This window comes from Pyxicephalus adspersus, chromosome 4 (genome assembly GCF_032062135.1).
Source record: "Pyxicephalus adspersus chromosome 4, UCB_Pads_2.0, whole genome shotgun sequence".
In the NCBI taxonomy this organism is placed as follows: domain Eukaryota; kingdom Metazoa; phylum Chordata; class Amphibia; order Anura; family Pyxicephalidae; genus Pyxicephalus; species Pyxicephalus adspersus.
Genome location: NC_092861.1, coordinates 87040096 through 87060271, shown reverse-complemented (window position 1 = coordinate 87060271; position 20176 = coordinate 87040096). Strand labels below are relative to the sequence as shown.

At 36.3% G+C, this 20176-nt stretch overlaps 1 protein-coding gene across 1 annotated transcript in view; it reads right to left on the bottom strand.

Annotated features, from left to right (window-relative positions):
* The window catches only part of LAMA2 (laminin subunit alpha 2), a 405950-nt gene that overhangs the window by 281336 nt on the left and 104438 nt on the right, over nucleotides 1-20176 (bottom strand). The window contains exons 4-7 of the mRNA XM_072410219.1: nucleotides 14858-15100; nucleotides 10868-11047; nucleotides 4870-4959; nucleotides 615-732 (exon numbers count right to left, since the gene is read on the bottom strand). Coding sequence (XP_072266320.1) covers nucleotides 615-732; nucleotides 4870-4959; nucleotides 10868-11047; nucleotides 14858-15100 — 631 coding nt within the window. The remainder of the gene's footprint in view (nucleotides 1-614; nucleotides 733-4869; nucleotides 4960-10867; nucleotides 11048-14857; nucleotides 15101-20176) is intronic.

Genomic DNA, 20176 nt, shown 5'->3' with positions numbered 1-20176 from the left:
GATACAATGGCATGGGAAATAAATGCAGGATTGTTGTTTTATATTATTGGTTAGCAGTTTTACTTTTTAAAGTAGTTGAAATTGGGTCCAAGAAGAAGCACATAGGAAAGGGTACACAGCTTTTGCTCTGTTGTAAATGTATTCTCCTAATCAAATGTAATATCCTGATTGTATATTATTTGTTGAACGTCTGTTCTGGTTCACATATTTGGCTAGCCAGGTTAGCTAGGCTTTTTTTCAATGTTACTGTGAGCAGGACTTACGTGTAAAATATACGCAGTAGCGTGTGTGTGAGTTTGATTCACCGAGGCTAAGGCACACTTGGTCCTATTTAGCGAGATAAAGATTATTTATGTTTTTGCTTTTATTTCTGCAGGTATTGTCCGTTAAGCTTATTCAGGACTACATCTTGATTGTTAATAGTAAGCACTTCAAAATGAATGGCTTGATTGTATCTGCTGTCTTATAGAAAGCAAAGACCTTACCATAGTAGGAAAAAAGTCCTTGAGGATAGAGTATAGAAAATGTTTTTTGTGTTTTGGCATTGTGTGCCAGACTGCATGGCATACGCACACATTTGACAAGTGGTTCGAAGGGCTAAATAGTTTACTTACATTCACATTCATGCTTTGTCAGAAATGTTCCAGCTCTCCAAGGCTTTTGGTGGAAACCAGGACAACACCGATCACAACTAGGCCCACAGGTATTATGCTCACATTCACAGGAGGATTTCTAAATCAGGTGACAAAACAAAAAGACATTAACCATTACTGACTTTTGCAAAAAAGATAAAATGATAAAAACTGGCTTTAAAAGCTAGTGTATACAAATCTAGAAAAAAAAATGAAAGTAAAAATCAAACAATTGATGTTCACAATATTGAAGCTAAGTTCCAACATGTCCTTTTGGACTTCGATCCATAAATAAAATATACCATTTAATTTTGGACTTTGTAAAAGCCATTTCTTAAAGAGCCTATTTACCAGGGAAAGCAATGTTTATGTGTAGGTTTGACAGATGCCGAAAACCCCTGTAGGCTATGTAATATACATGTGCAAATGTTAAATGATGATGACACTTTTTATACAGTTGTATTATGAATGTGTAGTATGAATGTTGCAAAACTATTCAATCTTGATAAGAAAGTTTTAGTGGTGAGTTTTATTTAGCAAAAATGGAAGGCAGGCATACATTTATATATACCGAAAATAATGCAAAATTTTATTGAAAAACTATAATATTTGGAACTTTTCAACAAGATATATAGCTTTGGAAGTCAACAAGATATATAGCATTGGTCGGTTACAAGATCCACTTAATTACTTTTTTAGGGATTACTGAATACATATATATATATTGGGTATATGTATTTACACAGTTCCCGAATATTTTGTTCGTTTGAGATGATTCAAAATAATAATTTAAAAATTATTAGCAAAACTAATAAAACTTTTGCAGTTTTTTTTTGCAGTTATTTTTTTCTACATGTGACTTATGTCTGCAAACTAAACTTAATAAATGTCAGTTTCTGACCAAACACATGCCAACAACTTGTTTTCTGTCAAACATATAACATCTCTCCACTACATTAGTTTAACACACAACTATTTCACATAAAACAATAAAAATTTTGGCTTTTGAAATATTAGAATTTTCTGAAAAAACATTTTATTTCAACAGAATATAAGCTAAAACTGCAAGTAAAATGCTATGGTGAAAGCTAATGGCATAAATATACAAAATTTTTCTAATAGAATAAGAAGGCACTTGAAACTTCTAGAACTGTGAGTATATTAATGATGTAATTGTATGCATGTGAAATCATCCTATACATAGGCCAGAGCGCTGATAACTTGTGCTGCAGGCAGGGAAGTAAGGGGCATTGCCCCTGATTTATCAAGCAGAATCGGATTATCCCTCGCGCATTTGTATTTGCGATCCGAAATCGTACGCCGTCGCGCTATTCAGCAACTGAAAAAGCTCGCGGCCGGAGCCGCGCATCTCCGGCAGCTTTACACTGGCGAGCTCATTATTATGAAGGCAGGAATCCGGCTGGCAGTGAGGCGAGTGTATGCGCACACTCGAGTCCGGACCGCAGTAAACCGCGATCGCTGGCCGCGCGTACTTTCGCGCTTCCAGCGAGCGCGGATTTTATTGATGAATCAGGGGCATTGAGTGCGATCACTGGAACTGGGAATGAGGGAAATGGAGATAGCTCTCTATACATTTCCATACAGCTTAACCCATGTTGTAAAGGCAAAATGTGTCATGAACGTTTGTGATAGTGGATAATGAAAAACAAAAAAGCCTCCCCCTTAGTCAATTGCCTAACTGCTAGAATTTCTATTACAGTAACATTTCTAGATGAAAATATTTTCTCCTTTTTAGTTATTGTCAGATTCCCTTGTGGTTTCTTGCCACAGTTTTTTAATCACTACCACTATGATTGCTCTGACCCCTCTTCACTTTTAAAGCTACTCTCAGACAACAGCTGAGAGGCAAAGAAGAGAATTATGAAGGGAGTTTGTCCTAAAAATTAGGTCCAATTTCCCCATAAATCCATGTTGACCTTAAACATGCAGGTGTGGTTTGAATCCATGGAAGTCCTAAGCACAAAACATTTTTTATATACTTTAACAATGGTTGTTAATCTTATATATTTTAAAAATTCAGTATTTCAAAAAATGCAAAACTTATAATATAAGTCCAAAATAATTTGCCAAAGTCAAATGATGGGAATTGTAAGATGCAAAGTGTTAACTGTATACCGTCAACTGGAATCGTAATTAATATTAAAAATAACATCACAAAACACATGCTATTGTAAGCTACTAATTAACATTTTCCAGCATATTAAAGCTGTCATTTACACATAAAATATCACTGGAAGTGTTCAGGTGACTATTAAAGCTTAAAAAGCTTACATAATTACATTCTCATTCCTATCTACAAACTCATGTATCCATGACTGCATTGTGAATCAGTCTGTGCACAGTGTGCCATACGTAAAAATAAATACACAATGAAAAGAAACATGGGGTGAGTCAGGTTAAATATATTAAACATAATAAACACTGCTGGAATTGCATAACTTTAAAGTTACTTATAATGATACTGTTCAAAATTCCTTAATTGACTGGATGTACTTTAGTAAGTACAGAATAATTTTACAAAGTAAGGGTCATTAAGTCCAAAGCAAAACATTTTTCTTGTAAACAAGCCTTTAGTAATATTTGAAATTTGGCAAATTGATTTTTTTTCTCAGTAACCCAAACAACAATATAAAAATACAGCCAATTGAATATGTTTTTAAAGATCTTACTACATTACTAGTTAGATTATTTAAAAAAGTACCTCCTTCTATCAGCATATAAAATAAAAGCCAAAGTTATTCCTACAAACATTGAAATCACATTAAATGAACTTTTATGTATAGAAAATAATGTCATACTGCTCCATTTTTTTAAATAAAAGCCATTTGAAGCCAAAGAAGAGATCTGCAGACATAATGAGGAGTAGTGGGAAGTATAGATAAATCTAGTTACAGCATTAGTGATAGATTGTAGAAGCAAGAGTCTAATTAGTGGAGTAAGAAAATGTTGCAGAAGTTGAGGTGAGACATAATGGGACTGTGTAGTAGATCTTTGGTGGTCTTTGGTAGCGGGACCCAAAAATGTTGTCAATGGAAAGTGAAGGATAGTGCAGAGTAAAATTTGACACCAAAATAGTCTGTTTGTGAGTGAGGGAAATGACAGGGGTATTTACAGTTATAGTGATGTTAGGATAAGAATATATGAGAAGATGATGAATTATTTTAATCAAGGTTGAGTTTAAGGTACTTGTTACCATCCACGATATGACAACAAATAGGCAGCATAAAATGTTATTCAAGATAAAAGGAGAAAGGAGTCAGGAGTGGACAAGTGGGCTTGGTCTCATCCTCATTCAAATGGTATTGTAGGTTGAAGGAGTAGAAAAGTTTGCCAAGGAGACAGGTGTAAAGAATGAACAGAACAGGTCCAAAGACTGTGCCAAGAAAAACACCAACAGGGAGAGGTGTGGGAGAAGAAAAGTTGCCATTATAGGTGATTTTAAATGAGCGGTTGGGTAAAAAAGCTGGAGAGAACAGTGCCACCAATGTAGATAGATAACAGGGTCTGGTGTGAAAGAGGATGACTGACAGTGTCAAAAGGAGAAGCAAAGGAAGTATTTACAAGGAAAAATTCCCCTGTGAGGATATTGGCTATCTTTGTGATAGCTGTTTCAGGTATAAGACAGGTGTTACCAGTATATTTTTGTGTTGTGGATGGAAACATGGAGAACTCAATGTAGATCTAGTCGCAGGGAACATAAAAAAAATAAGGCTGCTAACAATATAGATCCTCCTTGTTTTCAAACGATACTCATAAGGGGTATCAGTAGTTATTTTTACTTTTTGGAGGTGCTTGTCAAACAAGGACATTTTCCATCAAGTAAAATCAGAAAGTTTGCATCATTTAGTAATTTCTTCTGCAACACAGAAGAGAGAAGAATCAAAACACTGAGTGGATTTAATTTTAATTGTTTTGAAGTGCATTAATGTGTTTTGCATTTTGCCTGTGAAAGCCTCTATTTTAACTGACTTGTCTAATAAACTGCAAATGCAAGAAAGGTACAGTCAAATGCATGATAACACATAGATGAACAGAGTCCTAGGCCTTCTGAATAAAGACCACAGGAAAAGTTATATAAAAACAATGAAAGGAAATTGATGAAATTAGGAGGCAGAAAAAAAGGTTCCAAAACACGTAAACATCAGTATGGTCTTTATTTGCATTCACATTCATATATACCAATTTGGAGTTAAAAGATTAAGAAAAAAATACTCACATTAGTTCTTGGATCCCATGGGCAAGCTCTTGCATGACCATAGCAGATGCACATACCACCCACAGAAATATCTTTTATGGAATAGAAATACTGGGAAACAAAAACAAGATAACCGGTTAGTAAACATCATATGTTGCAGGATTGTTTAATCTAACATTAAGCTTTCCATTAAGGCTTGGCAATATATAGTAATAAATATTGGAATGTGGTCTGTAGACTATAAAGCAAGGGTCTGTCCAGAGCTACATGTATACATATTTAGTAAATCTACAAATTAAAATAATACCTTTTATAATTGAACTCGAATAGATGTTCCTTTTATTACTGGCATGGCCAATGATTTTATTTTTCCACCACCTACCCATAACATCTCACAGTCTCTAACAGTCTGTTTAAAATGTACTAGTGTGGGCAGATACACTGCATTTTGCAATGATACAAACAAGGAACACCGAAAGTTGTTATTGTATAAGTCTCTGAAAATATACTGTTAGTTTATCTAATTCTCTTATTTTCTTTAAAATATTATATCCAATTACTAAATGTTGGAAATAAAATGCATGGTTAAAAATTTCTGGATATCTTTAAGTTACAGTTAAAGAAAATTTTAAGACTAGCAACTTTGGAACTTATGGAAAATGGTAACTATTTGTGGTTTTAATTCTGTAAAAGTTGAAGGGTAAAAGTTGAAGGGCCAGGTAACCTCCTCCCACCCACTACCATAAACATACATGCATAGTCTATCTATATAAAACTGGGTAAAATGAAAAGGCTTGTGGGTGGTAAATAATGCACTGGATCTGCCTTGAGCTCTCGTGGCTTCATATGTAATAAACATGCAATAACCACTGAACTAATAATAGCATTTTATTTTGTGTTCTTATCATTTAGATTTTTTGAGACATGCTAGTCACAACTGTAAAATTATATGGGTAGATATGAGCAAACATTTTGATACAAGTCAACTAATACTAAAGATTGCTAATCTAGTAACACCAAATGGCCAGATTCCAATCCACATAGCATATGTTTAAAGATGCACCATGAACATGGTCCATGAAGTCATGTCTGTGTACTAGGATGATATAAATGAACAGGGTACCTTAAACTCAACCTTGAATGAAACAGGTATCAACTAGTGCCTTGACAATTTTTGTGCTTTACAACACAAAGGATCAGGCAGGTGTTTATTGCAGAAAGGGACAGGTGGTGTCCCTTTTTAAGTAACACCTTTTAAATGCCTGATTTGGGCTGAGAATATGTGAAAAGGCTGAGCTGCGCATACACAGCAACAGCTTTTGTTGGCAGGAAAACCATCCCAGCTTCCCTTGAGTGTGCTTAGAATGAACCACTGCGCACCTGCTCAGGAGTTTTGTCACCCCCGGCACGAGCAATAAAGATGGCTGAAGATCATCATTTTGCAGAAGAAGGTAGAAGAGAATTCCCTGGGAGGAAAACTTTATTCATTTAGAAACTGAAGTGTTGAAATTTAGACATGTATATGTTCCTCATTCAGTGAATATTGTTCCTCTTTAAATGTATTAGCAGCTGGGCAATGCTGTGCTGCTACAATGTGGAAATAAATGGATGATGGCTAGGTTTTCCAGCAGCAGCAGTACCTCATCCTGCCTATATGACATATGTCAAAATATATCAATAAGGTGTGAGCTGTTTCCAAACAGTTCAGAAAACTAGAAATACTTTTTATAGAAAACGTGTCTCAAGTAGAAATATGGAAGTTGCCATTGTTTAACTCAACTTCTAATTGCTTGGTTCAACACTAAGTTAGAAAAGAATGCACATAAGCATTTTACCATTTGTCTGATTTGCATACTTGTTTATAGCAAGAGTAGGATAGCATAACAGCCAGGTACAATGCATTGTCAAAAGAAAGCCACCATACAAGGTATTTGCTTCATGACAGATGTATGTGTTTATCTACTCTTATAGCTAATACTCTATACTCTAATACTCTACTATTTCCTAGCTGAAAAAAACTGAAATATTTCTATGCACACACCTACAAAAATGGAAAAGATTGAAGAGAGATACTAGCAAACAATCCATGTAGAAGAAGATAAATTGAAATGACCCACTTAAGTGGGGGCTTTGGAAGGTTGGATGCAGTATCAATACATTCCATCAGTAATGTGGATCACTGATTCAATTCCTGCAGACTGATTTATTATCATTTCTTCTGCCTGCCCTTTATTTGCTCCTCATTCACATCAAACAGAACTGTGATAAATACACAAACCTTCAACAAAGACAGAAGTGTAATCTCTAAACTTAATGCCCAATGCAACATCAAACAAATCAGCAGAATCTAGTTGCACAGTGATATATTTTCATACAGAACTGGTATACCTTTTGGTATTTTTAAAAAAGGCACACAAGTTCCAGTACTAGCATACTATAAAAAATGTCTACTATGTTTTTTTATTTAAATTTAAAAAATTTTATTTATTTTATTTAAAAAAATGACTTTAAAACTTCAGAAATTATTATTTAGGTGCAGCCATAAGTGTTCCTTTTTTATAGTTATAGTTTGGTATATGTGTATGCACCCTTTTCTGTCCTCCTTTGAACACTAAATACATTTACAAATGTAAAACAACTGAGGTTATCATTCTCATCACAACTAATTAGAATCTATCTCTCAGAAAATCATGCAGGCCATTGTAAAAATAAGCCCTAACATCTTAAAATTTATCATTTTACTTTTGTGATGTGTTTTTAACTGCTTAAGGACAATTGATGGTATGTATACTCTAAGGACTCTTTCTTAGACCAACTATCAATTTCACAGCCCAAATAACAATCAATAGGAAGATGCTGTGTACAGAAATCCTTGCTTTCTAGAGCAGCTTGATATTGAAATAATTTAGTATAACACACTTTTAAAATAGCCCATAAAAGTTTGTTTTTTATATTAAATAACATTTTTTTAAATTATAATATACATATAGTTTATAATAAACCATAATTAAATATTTTCTTCCTTTTTGTTAATTTTTGTTGAAACAATAGAAATATTAAAATATATATTATATATATATATAAATATATATATATATATATATGAAAATATGTTTATTTCATTTGTAAATATTTCATCAGGTGGTATACCAGCAAAAGACCTATGGTCAAAATGGGACAAGTAGCAGAAAAAATTAGGTTCTGATAGGTTTACTTAAACTTTGGTAAAACGTGCATGTAGCAATGTAAGTGTCTATAGACTGACTGCATTCCCTGGCCAAAGAGACCAAAGTCCAGGGCACCTGTGCAAAGTGGAAAGACAGGTGATGAAATTAAACTGTGGGGTTGTAGGACACAGAAGTTCGTTTCTGAGATGAAAAGAGGATAGAGCTCAAGAAGTATGCTGCAACAAAAAGTTTGTATTTTTCTCATAAGTGGACAGCTTGTTACTAAATCAAATAACTGTTTGTTGTGCATCAGTTTGTTTGTTGGTATTGTCACAGAGCCAGTGAATGCTTAACCAAGCCAAAGATCGATTGTGTTTCAATCTACGGTAAATTAATTAGAAATACAAGAGCCTGTCTATACAGCCCAATTTCTGGGGGCCTAGTATATTTATAGGCAATGCATTTTAATTTTGTAATTCTAATTTTATTTGTTACAGTAATACAGTAGTTGCTTCAGTAGTAATGTTTATCCTCTGCCAAACATTGCCACCTCTAAGGGGGTACTTCAGGGCCACAGACAATATGGCAACAATATGGCAGATCTTCAGCTTGGGTCACATAATAAACTGGCTAGAGGCATTTGGACACCATGGTTCACTAGCTGCAGCTCAACTGTGCCTTATGAGGACTAAGGGTGTCTATGCAAATGGATAAGAAAGTGACTAATTAATGATTGGGATGTTGTCCATCTCACTTTATAAAAATTCCTGACTTTAGTAAAGATCTGCCTTTCAGATCAGTTAAATTAAGTATACCTGAGAACTAAGTAATTCAAGTCAACAGACTTCCAACTACATGTAAACCTTATAAGATAATGCATCACACATAATGGCTGAGTAACTTATTGAGAACAGGAACTTGATGGCATGGTAGCTAAGTTGCTAGTATTCTTGCTTCTGCAACATGGAGTTTGTATGTTTTCTCTGTGGTTGCATATCAGGTAATTTAATCTCCAAAAATTGGTATTAAACTTTGTGAATGACATGTCACTGTGGGTACATAGGACATTAGATTGTGGACCCCTCTGAGGAGCAGTTAGTGACATGACTTTAGACTTTATAAAGTGCTGCGTAATATATCAACGCTATGTAAATATGAGATAATATATAGATTGAGGATTTGTAGCATTATTAGGCATAGTAAATAAAAGCAGAGAATTCCCTTTATTATACAGTGTAGTTTAACTTTAGGTGAATTTGTTAAATGTATTTTCAAAATAGTCCAAAACATATTAGGTTTCCATATCACTTCTGATACCAGGAACATTTTAAAACATAGGTTTATTCTCATAAAGGGCCTGATTTATTAAAGCTTTCCAAGCCTGGAGAAGATACACTGTATAAACTACGTGAGTGAAATACTGTTCACTTTAACCTTCCTAGCGCATCATTTCTTTCCGGTTGTTAGCACTGCAGGTCGTGCCGGCGCCGCTGCTCCTAATCGCAGGCATGGGCGCCGGGTTCTATCTCTCAGGTAACACTACCTATGTTCCATATCAGTGTTTCCTCCATGCTGAGACTTGCTCTGTTTGTGAGCTGGCGTGGGTGTGTCTCTGAGGTAACACACACACGCCCTCTGTTTTCCACAGCCTATGGCTGATGTCCTGCAGGGATTTAAAGGCACCTCCTATTACAGGAAGTTGCCTGAGCAATCTCTGGCTTACCAGCATTACCCTGTGTTTAGTGATTCATCTGACTGCTTTCCTGTGTACCGGACCTTGCTACATTTTTGGACCTTGCTTGTTTGCTGCCTGACCCTGACCTCGGACTACGCTTCTGGACTTCGCCTGTTTGCCGCCTGGCCCTGGTCCTGTATCCTTGCTTCCTGACTCCTGTGGTCAGCTGCCACTGGCCTGGGGATTGCTCTGGAGTGGCACCTGGCAGCTACCCCGCAGCCCAAGCCTATCCTCACCATCAGAGGCTCTAGCGAAGACCTGGTAGCTGCTTAGTCACGCCCCTCTGGAGTATACCCGGTCAGTGGCACAGTGGGTCCACACCCGCTTGCATAACACCGGTTTTATATGTCTAAAAGCGGTACATTGTTTTTCATGAAAATTTATTTTACAGTGCAATATAATAGTATGAGTATATTAAAGTTTGAAACACAAAATCATGTAAAAACAATAATTTGAATAAATTAAACAATCTATATATTAAAAAAAAAAAAATTTAACATTTTTTTAAATTTAAAAAAAAAATACACAATATATTCATACTAATATATATACTGTAAAATAAATGTTCTTGAAAACAATTTACTGCTTTTACACGTATAAATCCAATGTATTGCATTCAATACAGTTATTTTCCTGCCCCGCCCCGCCCCGCCCGCAATATACACACGCACCGACGTCACCGGGAACTCCCCGGTACTCATCATGTGCAGAACCCGGCCGGAGGAAGAAGAAGACAGAGATCACGGCAATGGATGGCGCGGGACGCCGGCGGATCAGGTAAGCGCTCTAGAAAATAGCAAATGACATTAAAGAAATCTATTCCAGGTTTGCTGGATCACCCAGCTTCACTAGTGAAAGTGTATCTTCTCCATCCTTGGAAAGTTTTAATAAATCAGCCTCATTGTGTATGGTTGAATGCTTATTGTTCCATCTACAAGTGAAGAGGTAAGCAAGGATGCAGTTTAGAGGTAAGTGTCTATAGTCTTTGTTCTCCTGTCTCTGACATACATTTGGAACTCAAATGAGTCAGGTAATGTAAGCTATTGAAATCAAATGTCTAAACTTTTAACAGATTAAAAGAAAAAAAAAAACATTATATCATTTAAGGGTCACTTACCCTTCTTGTAACTATAGGATCTATATCTCTTGGATCACTGTGAGCCAACATCATTAAATCAGCATTTAGTGTCCGGATTCTTTGTAAACTCAGTCGAATGTAGCGAGCAGATGTAAATTCCAAGAGTGTTGGTGTAGGATCCTCAGCACTTGGTCTTCCATTAATTAGAGAAGTGTGAATCTATTTAAAGTAAAAAAAATATTAAATAAAGTGATATATTTCCAGTGGTTTTACTCAATGTTAAAGAGCCATATATCTATACCATATATTTATAATATTATTGTTTATTGATCATTTAGTTCAGCTTTTTCTTTGGCATCCACCAAAAATAATTTCTTACATTGTCGGTGTGCTTAATGTTAGATTGCCTAAATTCATATTAACTGGCCAACCAAATTTGTTGTTTAAGTGCACAGAACACAAGCTAAATTCTACCTCTTATTAAACAACACCCTTCAATATAAACATAGATTCATACAAGACTGGAAACCCAAACAATTACAAGTTATCTGCACAGATTTTAATAAAATATGGGCTGAAAAGATTATAAATATATGTAACAGATTTTATGAGCTTTATCTTACTGTCTTCATTTTCCTGTTTGACCCATTTGCTGTTCATTGTGTACAGTGAAGTATGTCATACAGACATCTTATTGTTTCATGGAGCATTAGCTAATTACATAAATCTCCTTCCAAAAAGTAAACATCCTATATTTTTTTAACATCACAACTAATAGACATCTGACTATTTCTGTAAATTAAAAGAAAAAACATGCACTTGTTTCTAGGGTATTGTTAATGAGTACAGATTTGCTTCAAATGCCATGTTTTAAATTTCTGGTGAAATGTCATGGACTGCTCTTGTCACACTCTTCCTAACTTTCACTCCCCAAAGAGTTTTGGGAAATGTCAGCCTAATGAACTGTTTAGCAAATATTGTTGTGTCATTGACAACTATACCCTTCAGCTCCTTTCTTAATGGGACCTCAGTTCAACATTATCACTGTACTTGCCTGTGTCACCCTTATGCTACATATGCATGTAGGAATGACAAATGGAAATAGCTCTCAGCATTTTTTACACAGTGTTAAAAATGACTCCATCTGGTGTTTCTGACTAGACCAGCACAAGATTGTTTCCCTAAAGGTTCCTTACCTACGGGTCTACTTCAAAGCAAATGCCTTTTTATTCAGCATCATGTAAGCTGTTTACCATGAAACTGAATTACAAAAAAATGCAATAATATAGCATGATGGTGATTTACATGCATTTCCAGCTACACAAACCAATTATCTATTCTGAATAACAATTTGTACTGTGCATTTTCAGTAGTACTCTTAATATTGTTTGACTTCAAGGTTATTTTAGGGGATAACATTTATGAATGACATCTAGCTTGAAGGCTTCCTCCAGAGGTTGGTAGGGGTTCACAGGTCCCAGGTTCTCAGGTCACTTTAACTGACACCAATTACCTTTTTGGCTGTTTGTAAGGGTGAGATTCTTCTCTCTGAAATTTAGGAGCCCCCCCCCCCATGCTAAAATAGTTGAGAAAGGCTGGTCTATAGTTTATTATCCCCCTGTGTACCCAAAGAAGACATTATTTCTGTTTGAAGTCATGGGTCGTTGGTGTGGAAATCACCAGAACCTGACTGATAGCCTTTAACTACTATCAGTAAAACCCCAACGGAAGTTCCAATAGTTCCCCACTCTAAACTCTAAAGCAAAAAAATCCATTTGCACATATATTTTAGGAGTAATTTTTGATCAAACCAGTCCCTAAAGACACACTGAAGAATAAAAGTTCCAGCGGTAATGAAATAAAAGAATAATAAAATACGTAAATAATAAGTTATGACAAACCAGCTCCAATAAACCATAATGCATTCATTGTCATGAACTGAATGTATAAATTATTTTTGTGTTCATATGGGGTCCATAAATAAAAAACATATTTTGCTTTATTAGGCATTAGAACACTATGAAAGACTTTAAATATGCATTTAAACACAGATTATACTAATTGTCGGGTGAATTATTTTTCTGAGAATTTCAGAGGGAAATATTCTTGCCTGTAAATGTCTATATCATGTTTTCTGTGCTCCTGTTGCTGTGGCACTATCACGGCACCAAAATTACCTATGTGTTAACAGATTGGGCTTCCCATCTGGTATTGAAGTATTATTGTTCTGGTACCATGCCAATATGTCACCACTGTGTTGCAGAGACTGAGCTGGGATTACACACAGGAAATATTACATAATATTGCTTTTTTACTTCATTCCATCTGCTCTGTTTTATGGCAGTCCTGTTACATAGATTTTGTAATACTAGGGCTATGAGTTTTGTGTGATAAAAGTCACTATAAAACTATTATAGTGAAAAGATGCCATATGACCTCTATCTGGATCTTGGCATTTTTGAAATGGTAGATTCAGTCGGTGAGTTTCTGTGTTTCAAAACCAAAGTTTTATAGTACATTATTATATCATTACGCCTGTTCCAATGAATTACATAAAACATTAACTGCTTTACTGTTTCAAGTAGCGCATTGGTCATGTGTCTATTAAAAGCACCAAAAACTAAAGACAGCATCAGGAAAAAAAAGTATCCTATATGGACATACTTTTCATAACAAAACAATACTGCATTCTGCAGTCAGCATTTTTGCTAGTTTAATGCAACAACTAATATAACCTGCGCAATTGGTTGCTGCACAATCCACATAGCCACTATCAGCATTTGTTTCTTTATAATGTTGAGCACCCCTCCTCTCCAATGTCTGTGGAGCTGAACAGAAAAGTTAATTACAATTAGGGGTAAGCAGGCAATTGTTGTGACATTGCTTTTACTGTAAAAAAATCTTATTTCCAAATTTCACTAACTTACGCTGAAGACTTTGCAATTCGAATGCTTAATTTATTGAACATAAAAAGAATGTTAATTTTTGTTGTAAGTAAAAGTTAAGGGGAAAGCACAATTTTAAGGAAACCATGCATGGGAACCTTTGGGGATGGAAATTTGGGATAAATATCTGTGTTGGAAAATGTTTTTGTGTTTTCTTGAATGTTAATCATACTGTAAATCCATAAAACCCTTATAGTCTCTTTAAAACTGTGGAGGTTCTGAGCGATATTTTTTCTTTGTTGTTTGCTCAAAGTTGTGAAGATTTTTCACAAATGTACTGTTTTACGAGAACTGGACATTTTTTATTGTAGTGGAAGTGCTGCTGTTTAATATGTATTACGAAATATTCTGTTCCTAAAAGTCTTTCAGGTGATCTGATTAAGGTCTCTATTTATTCTCTGGACCAGAAGCACTGTTGTACCTAAATGCCTACCTTACAAGAAATATCCACTGGTGTCAGGTATTAGAAGATCAATTACAGATGTATTAAACCAAAAAATATGCCCTTACTAAGAATATATGGACATGTATGCCCTCTGGCATCCATTGCACTGTGTTTTTGGTTTACCTTCCAATGGGCTACCACTGCCAACATGTGAAAGTTTGTAACTTTCTAGGTGACAGTTCTGGTGTTTTAAATAACTGTATTTCTGATATAAATGAAATATTGTTACAATTTTTGTATGTATATTTTCAATGCTGATAAATAATGTGCATTCATATTTTGTTTTAAAATTATCTGAGATAATGAAAGCCTGTTAAACAGTCACAAAACATTGCTGTCAATTTTGGCATGTGTTGCATAATGTAATGAATTTTCTTTTTCTCAACTTGAACTTGTGGGCTCATCACTGTGTCACCTTCGCTGCTCTGTCTGTCTTCTTTGTGCAGGAACATTACTCTGTGGAAATGTAAATGTGTTTTCCTATTCAGCCCCCTCCTCTGCTATGTTACAGGCAATCAGAGAGCACTGTCAACCCGTAGTGTGCCGCTGTCAGGGAAATAAAACCTGTCAGTTAGAGTACAGTAAAGGCAGCTTTTGGTGCTGTCAGAGTCTTTGCATTTGCTTCATTGCACAATTTACCTCTCCATTTTCAAGTGGATGAATCTTTGAATAATAAGATGTGCAGATGACTTCATCATCCTTTGTGTAAGAAGGTGTACCAACTCGTGGGTTGATGTTATACCGGGTTAAACACTCGCTGTCGGTGATAGCATAATACTGCCACGGCTTGTAAGTGATACCATCAAGAGATCGCTCTAAAATCCAGTTTCCAGGTCTTGGGGAGTTTGCGGCTTTAACAATAACATACGCAATCTGGAAAACCTGCAAAAGGATAGAAATGCATGTTTACATGAAAAAACACCATCACAGCATTTTGCAAAGCCTATAGTCACGTCACTAAGTAATAGCATTAGCAAATCATGATTTCAAGGTCATGGTCATAATCAAATACTATTGAGTTTAAAACCTTATAGAGCAATATCATGCAAAGTCTAATTATGTATAATGAAAAATAATATAAATAAGTGATAATATAAAAAGGATGAGCAAACCACCTAATCCTGAGCTAGCTTCTCCTAATTGAGGCAATTTACAGCTTGATGTTCACAGGAACACAACTAGGGTGTCTGTGTTGCTTACATCAAAGTCACAACTGGCACGTCAAGTGTTTCCTATTTTAATAATATCTATTGGGATTGGCTAGGGTAGCCTACAGCTAGCTGGTTGCATTCTCTTTACAAGTGCCAGTCTCCAGAAACAATGCACAAAATCTTTGTGTAGACCTTGCTTTTTACAAAAATATATACATGTATTCAATTTATTAAAGATAAAGAGGTCACAGATGGTCGCTTAAACTGTATCTGTGTAGGAAGCTACAGTTGTCACCCAAGAAGAACAAATATGTTTGCCTTTGATCATACATATATCCCATAAATATCATCATATAATATTGTTAAAAGGTAATAGAAAAAAAAGATAACACTGTTTTTGTTTCCAGTTCAGTAGTATGCTGCATTTTGTTATTAAAGGTTATCAGTAAGTTCTGTTATTTATGCAATTTTTTAGCCAGAAAAAAAGCTAATGTAACCCTTACATTCAAGGATCAATAAGCCACTTTTCTTATATATATTTCATATTAAAATATAAATGTTACATCTTTTTTCCCAGGGTTAATCTGATCCTAAACTTAACCTAAACACCTAAAATCTTCAAAACCTAGCATAAAAGTTAACATCTTACTATTAAACCTTAACCCTAACAAACCTTGAAGTTTGCACTAACTTAATCTTTAAACTAATTCCTAACACTAAAACCAACCCTGTAGCAGAAAATTTACCTTTCATGTGCACATATTACATGAAAAACAACAGTGGCATTCTCTTACTGAATAGTATAGATTGGGGTCCAAAATTTGCCATTTCTTTCCTGGCTTTCTGTTACAACAAATTATGTAGTACATTTTCACATTCCTTTCTTTTTTAGATTTCACAAAAATGCTTTAGGAAAGTTCTTGCATACATTGGTTCAATATATAGATCAATATTACATTTTTTTTCTTTAAAAAACTGCAATTATTGGCTTCCCTGTAGTAACATAATGTAGCTTTGTTCTGTCTTCAGCTGATTAGCATTCTACTGACTTGTGCTTCACTATCAACTTTCCAGTTTCTTTCTTCACATGTTTTCTGCTCCCTTTATCGGATTTCTTTCATCCTGTCACTCTGTTCTAAAACATACATGAATAATAAAAATGCATGCACATCATTACCTCAAAGAAACTGTCCCACAAGAGAAGACAAATTAGATTCCTAGGCATCCTTACACTGTTTTTTGACTGCATGTTTACTTTTTCAACGACTCACTGTGCCAGTATATTATTATATAATATCGTTGGTGTGAAGCCTCATAAAATATGTCAAACATGCATAAGCAATCTCTTTCATAGTTGTCATTGTACAACAAGCAACCTTGTATAAATCAAGTGTGTGTATATGTGTGTGTGTGTATGTATGTATGTATATGTCTATATATATATATATATATATATATATATTGTAACAAAGTGTCCCTAAAAAGGGTAGAAAAGGTCAGAAAAAGGGCAATGGGACATGGAAAAGCAGAGGCAAGCAAATGCACACATGGTGCAAATGCAGCAAGAGATTAACCGTGTGTTGGTGGTACAATTGGTGGAAGTCTGTCGGGCTGCAGCAGAGAATTGGAAAATGCTGAGTGAGCTTGTGCAGCAACTGGCCGCATGGAATTTGTGGGGACTGCCATTTGCCCAGGAAACAGGAAGCACCATAAGGGCCAGCAACTTTTTCGCAAAGATGACACCACAACGGTGGGTCCTGCAGAAATTTTCGTTGTCGCCTCTGGCAGCGGGGGAAAAGATTGCAAGCAAGGAAGAGAAAGCTACCACTCCAGCAAAGTCTGTAGCCAGAAAGGGGAAATGGGCCAAGCAGCAAGAGAGTGAAAATGATGACGATGATGATGATGAAGATGATGATGAGTCTTAAGAAGAGAAAATTGTCAATCTTGTTTCAGATGCAGCTTGTGAGAAACCAAAGGAATCCAAAGGTAATGTCCCAATTACAGTGGTCTTGGGTGAAGAGGTGCATGCTGAAATAAGTGTCCCTGTCTCATGTGCAGTAAAGGCTATAGAAAGTAGTGTTGTGTTAACAGATATTGAAGTTGAAGAAAGTGTTCCTGTAGTGACTGAAAAGGATACTTCTGTGTTATCTGAGATGGAAGCTGTTGAATGTGTTCCTGTGTTGACTGGGGAAAAATTTCCTTTTACTGAAGTCCAAGCTAAAGGATAGGATCCTATTTCAGCTGAGGTGGCTTCTGAAGAAGTCCCTGTATCAGAGTCCACAGAAGCCCATGAAAATACCTCTGTCCTCCAAAACAGTTTAGTAAATTAAGCAAAATAAAGATTGGAAAAGTTATCCCTGTTTCCAAAAAAGTGCTGGAAACGTTTATCAAATTAGGTGAAGTAAAGGTGGAAGAAACTGTCCCTGTTTTGCCTGATGAGGAAGGTGTTGCTACACCAGTAGAAGTGAAGGCTGAAAGAGGGATGGGAAACATGCCTCCAAAACTGACAAAAGTTAAAAAAAAGTGTAAAGAAAACCTTCCAATAGGAACAGTGCAGTTATACTTGTCCCAGAAGCTTAAAACTTGATCATCACATGCAGAGGCACACAAGAACTCGTTCTGGGGACAAGCTATATGAATGCTATGTTTGTCATGTTCGCCTTACACATCATAGCAAGAAAAACTGATCTAGATGTTTACCTAAGAAAGCGGCATCCTTCTACTGAACAAGGAAATAAGTGGCACTCCAGTGATATAGTCTTCGATGACCGTTATGGTCTTATTCAACATCAGAAGTCTCAAAACAATAAAAAGCAATTTAAATGTGATTGGGGTGTGGCAGAGAAAAGTGTGAAGACCATCACCACAGTGGCTTTTAAGGGGGCCATGTCAATTATCACCTCAGCTTGCTGTAGCAAACAACATTGCTGGCATTGGACTGGATAAGATTGAAGAGAGGCAGCCCATTTTGTATCAGCCCAGTGACAAGATTGTAACTAATACCTCAGAAGCTGTGTAGATTCCAGGCTGAGAGAGAGCCACAGGGACTCCAGGCTGAGAGAGAGCTAGAGTGGATTCCAGGTTAAGCAAGAGCCAGAGTGGATTCCAGGCTGAGAGAGAGCCAGAGTGGATTCCAGGCTGAGAGAGAGCCAGAGTGGATTCCAGGCTGAGAGAGAGCCAGAGTGGATTCCAGGTTAAGAGAGAGCCAGAGTGGATTCCAGGCGGAAAGAGAGCCAGAGTGGATTCCAGGCTGAGAGAGAGTCAGAGTGGATTTCAGGCTGAGAGAGAGCCAGAGTAGATTCCAGGCTGAGAGAGAGCCAGAGGGACTCCAGGCTGAGAGAGAGCCAAAGTGGATTCCAGGTTAAGAGAGAGCCAGAGTGGATTCCAGGCAGAAAGAGAGCCAGAGTAGATTCCAGGCTGAGAGAGAGCCAAAGTGGATTTTAGGCTGAGACAGAGCCAGAGGGGATTCCAAGCTGAGAAAGAGACAGTGTGTATTCCAGGCTGAGAGAAAGCCAGAGTGTATTCCAGGCTGAGAGAGAGCCAGAGTGGATGCCAGGCTTAGGGAGAGCCAGAGGGTTCCAGGAAAGCCAGCCGCAAAACAGTACTACTAAACTGTGAGTGGACCAGTACTGATATAGAGTGTTAGTAAGAGAGGGCACCTAAGTGAGGCAGCCAAATGCCCAGCCGGGTACTGTTTATTGTTTTATTGTGAAGTGCTGGGGAGTGTGATGTAAGACTTGCCTATTCCAATAAAAAAAATGCTATTATTTTGGACTTTTGGAGTCTGTTGCCTCTAATCTGCCCTGTAAGCATCCCGTTACCATGAGGTTCCCCCTGTGCTATGCCACAATATTTACACACTGTTTTTATATGATATGTATGTATTTATTTGCAAGTGGATTTGAGCCTTGAAAAAATGGTTACCATTGGACTCATTATCCTTTTTTGAAAGAGAATATCAAGTGTTGCTATACTTCTTAAAACACTACATGCAGCCTCCAGGATAAGGTTTGCCATCCCTGCGAGCTCCATATACTTTAATTAGTGCTACTTGTAAATGCTTGCAAACACATGAAAAAGCCTAGCAGTTACAGCCTGTTAATGCTTTAGAGCACCTAATGTCGTGCAAAATGTGTCTACAGGAGCCATTAGGAATACATCTTGGCAATCAGCAGGAATGTCAAGAATGGCGGCCTTGCACCTTTAAAAACAAGTAAGCAGTGTCAACTCACACTGGTTTTTATCCCAAAATGGTATATTGGTTATTGAAAGACCAATAAAGTACCAGTTCAACATAGTTTAAATAATATAGGCTACCTTAGTATAGCTGCCTTCTCACATCAGGATAATACAGTTAAGGTAAACTGCTTTTTTGAGAATGACAATGAGTCTGGCCTCCACAGTCACCAGATCTCAATTACATAGAGCACATTTGGGATGTGGTATAATGGGAGTTTCGCACATTGGATGTGCAGCTGACAAATCTGCAGCATAATACTTTTATGTCAATATAGACCAAATGCAGTTCTGACAGCAAAATGGGTTCCTACCTGGTAACTAGCAAATTATACCTAATAAAGTGGTCATGAGTGCATATGATTCCTTTGCAAACTGCATTTTAGTGAATAGAGTGAAGCTGTGTTTCCATTGAATATCAAAGCATGTGTAAAGGCAATTTAAAACAAAAAATGTTCACTAGCATGTTTACTAGAACACTCCTAACTTGTTAATGGCATTCAATTTTTAATCTGACTATTGTCTACTTCCTTATCCCCCACCCCTTTTTTCCATCTTTTTTCCTGTGCTC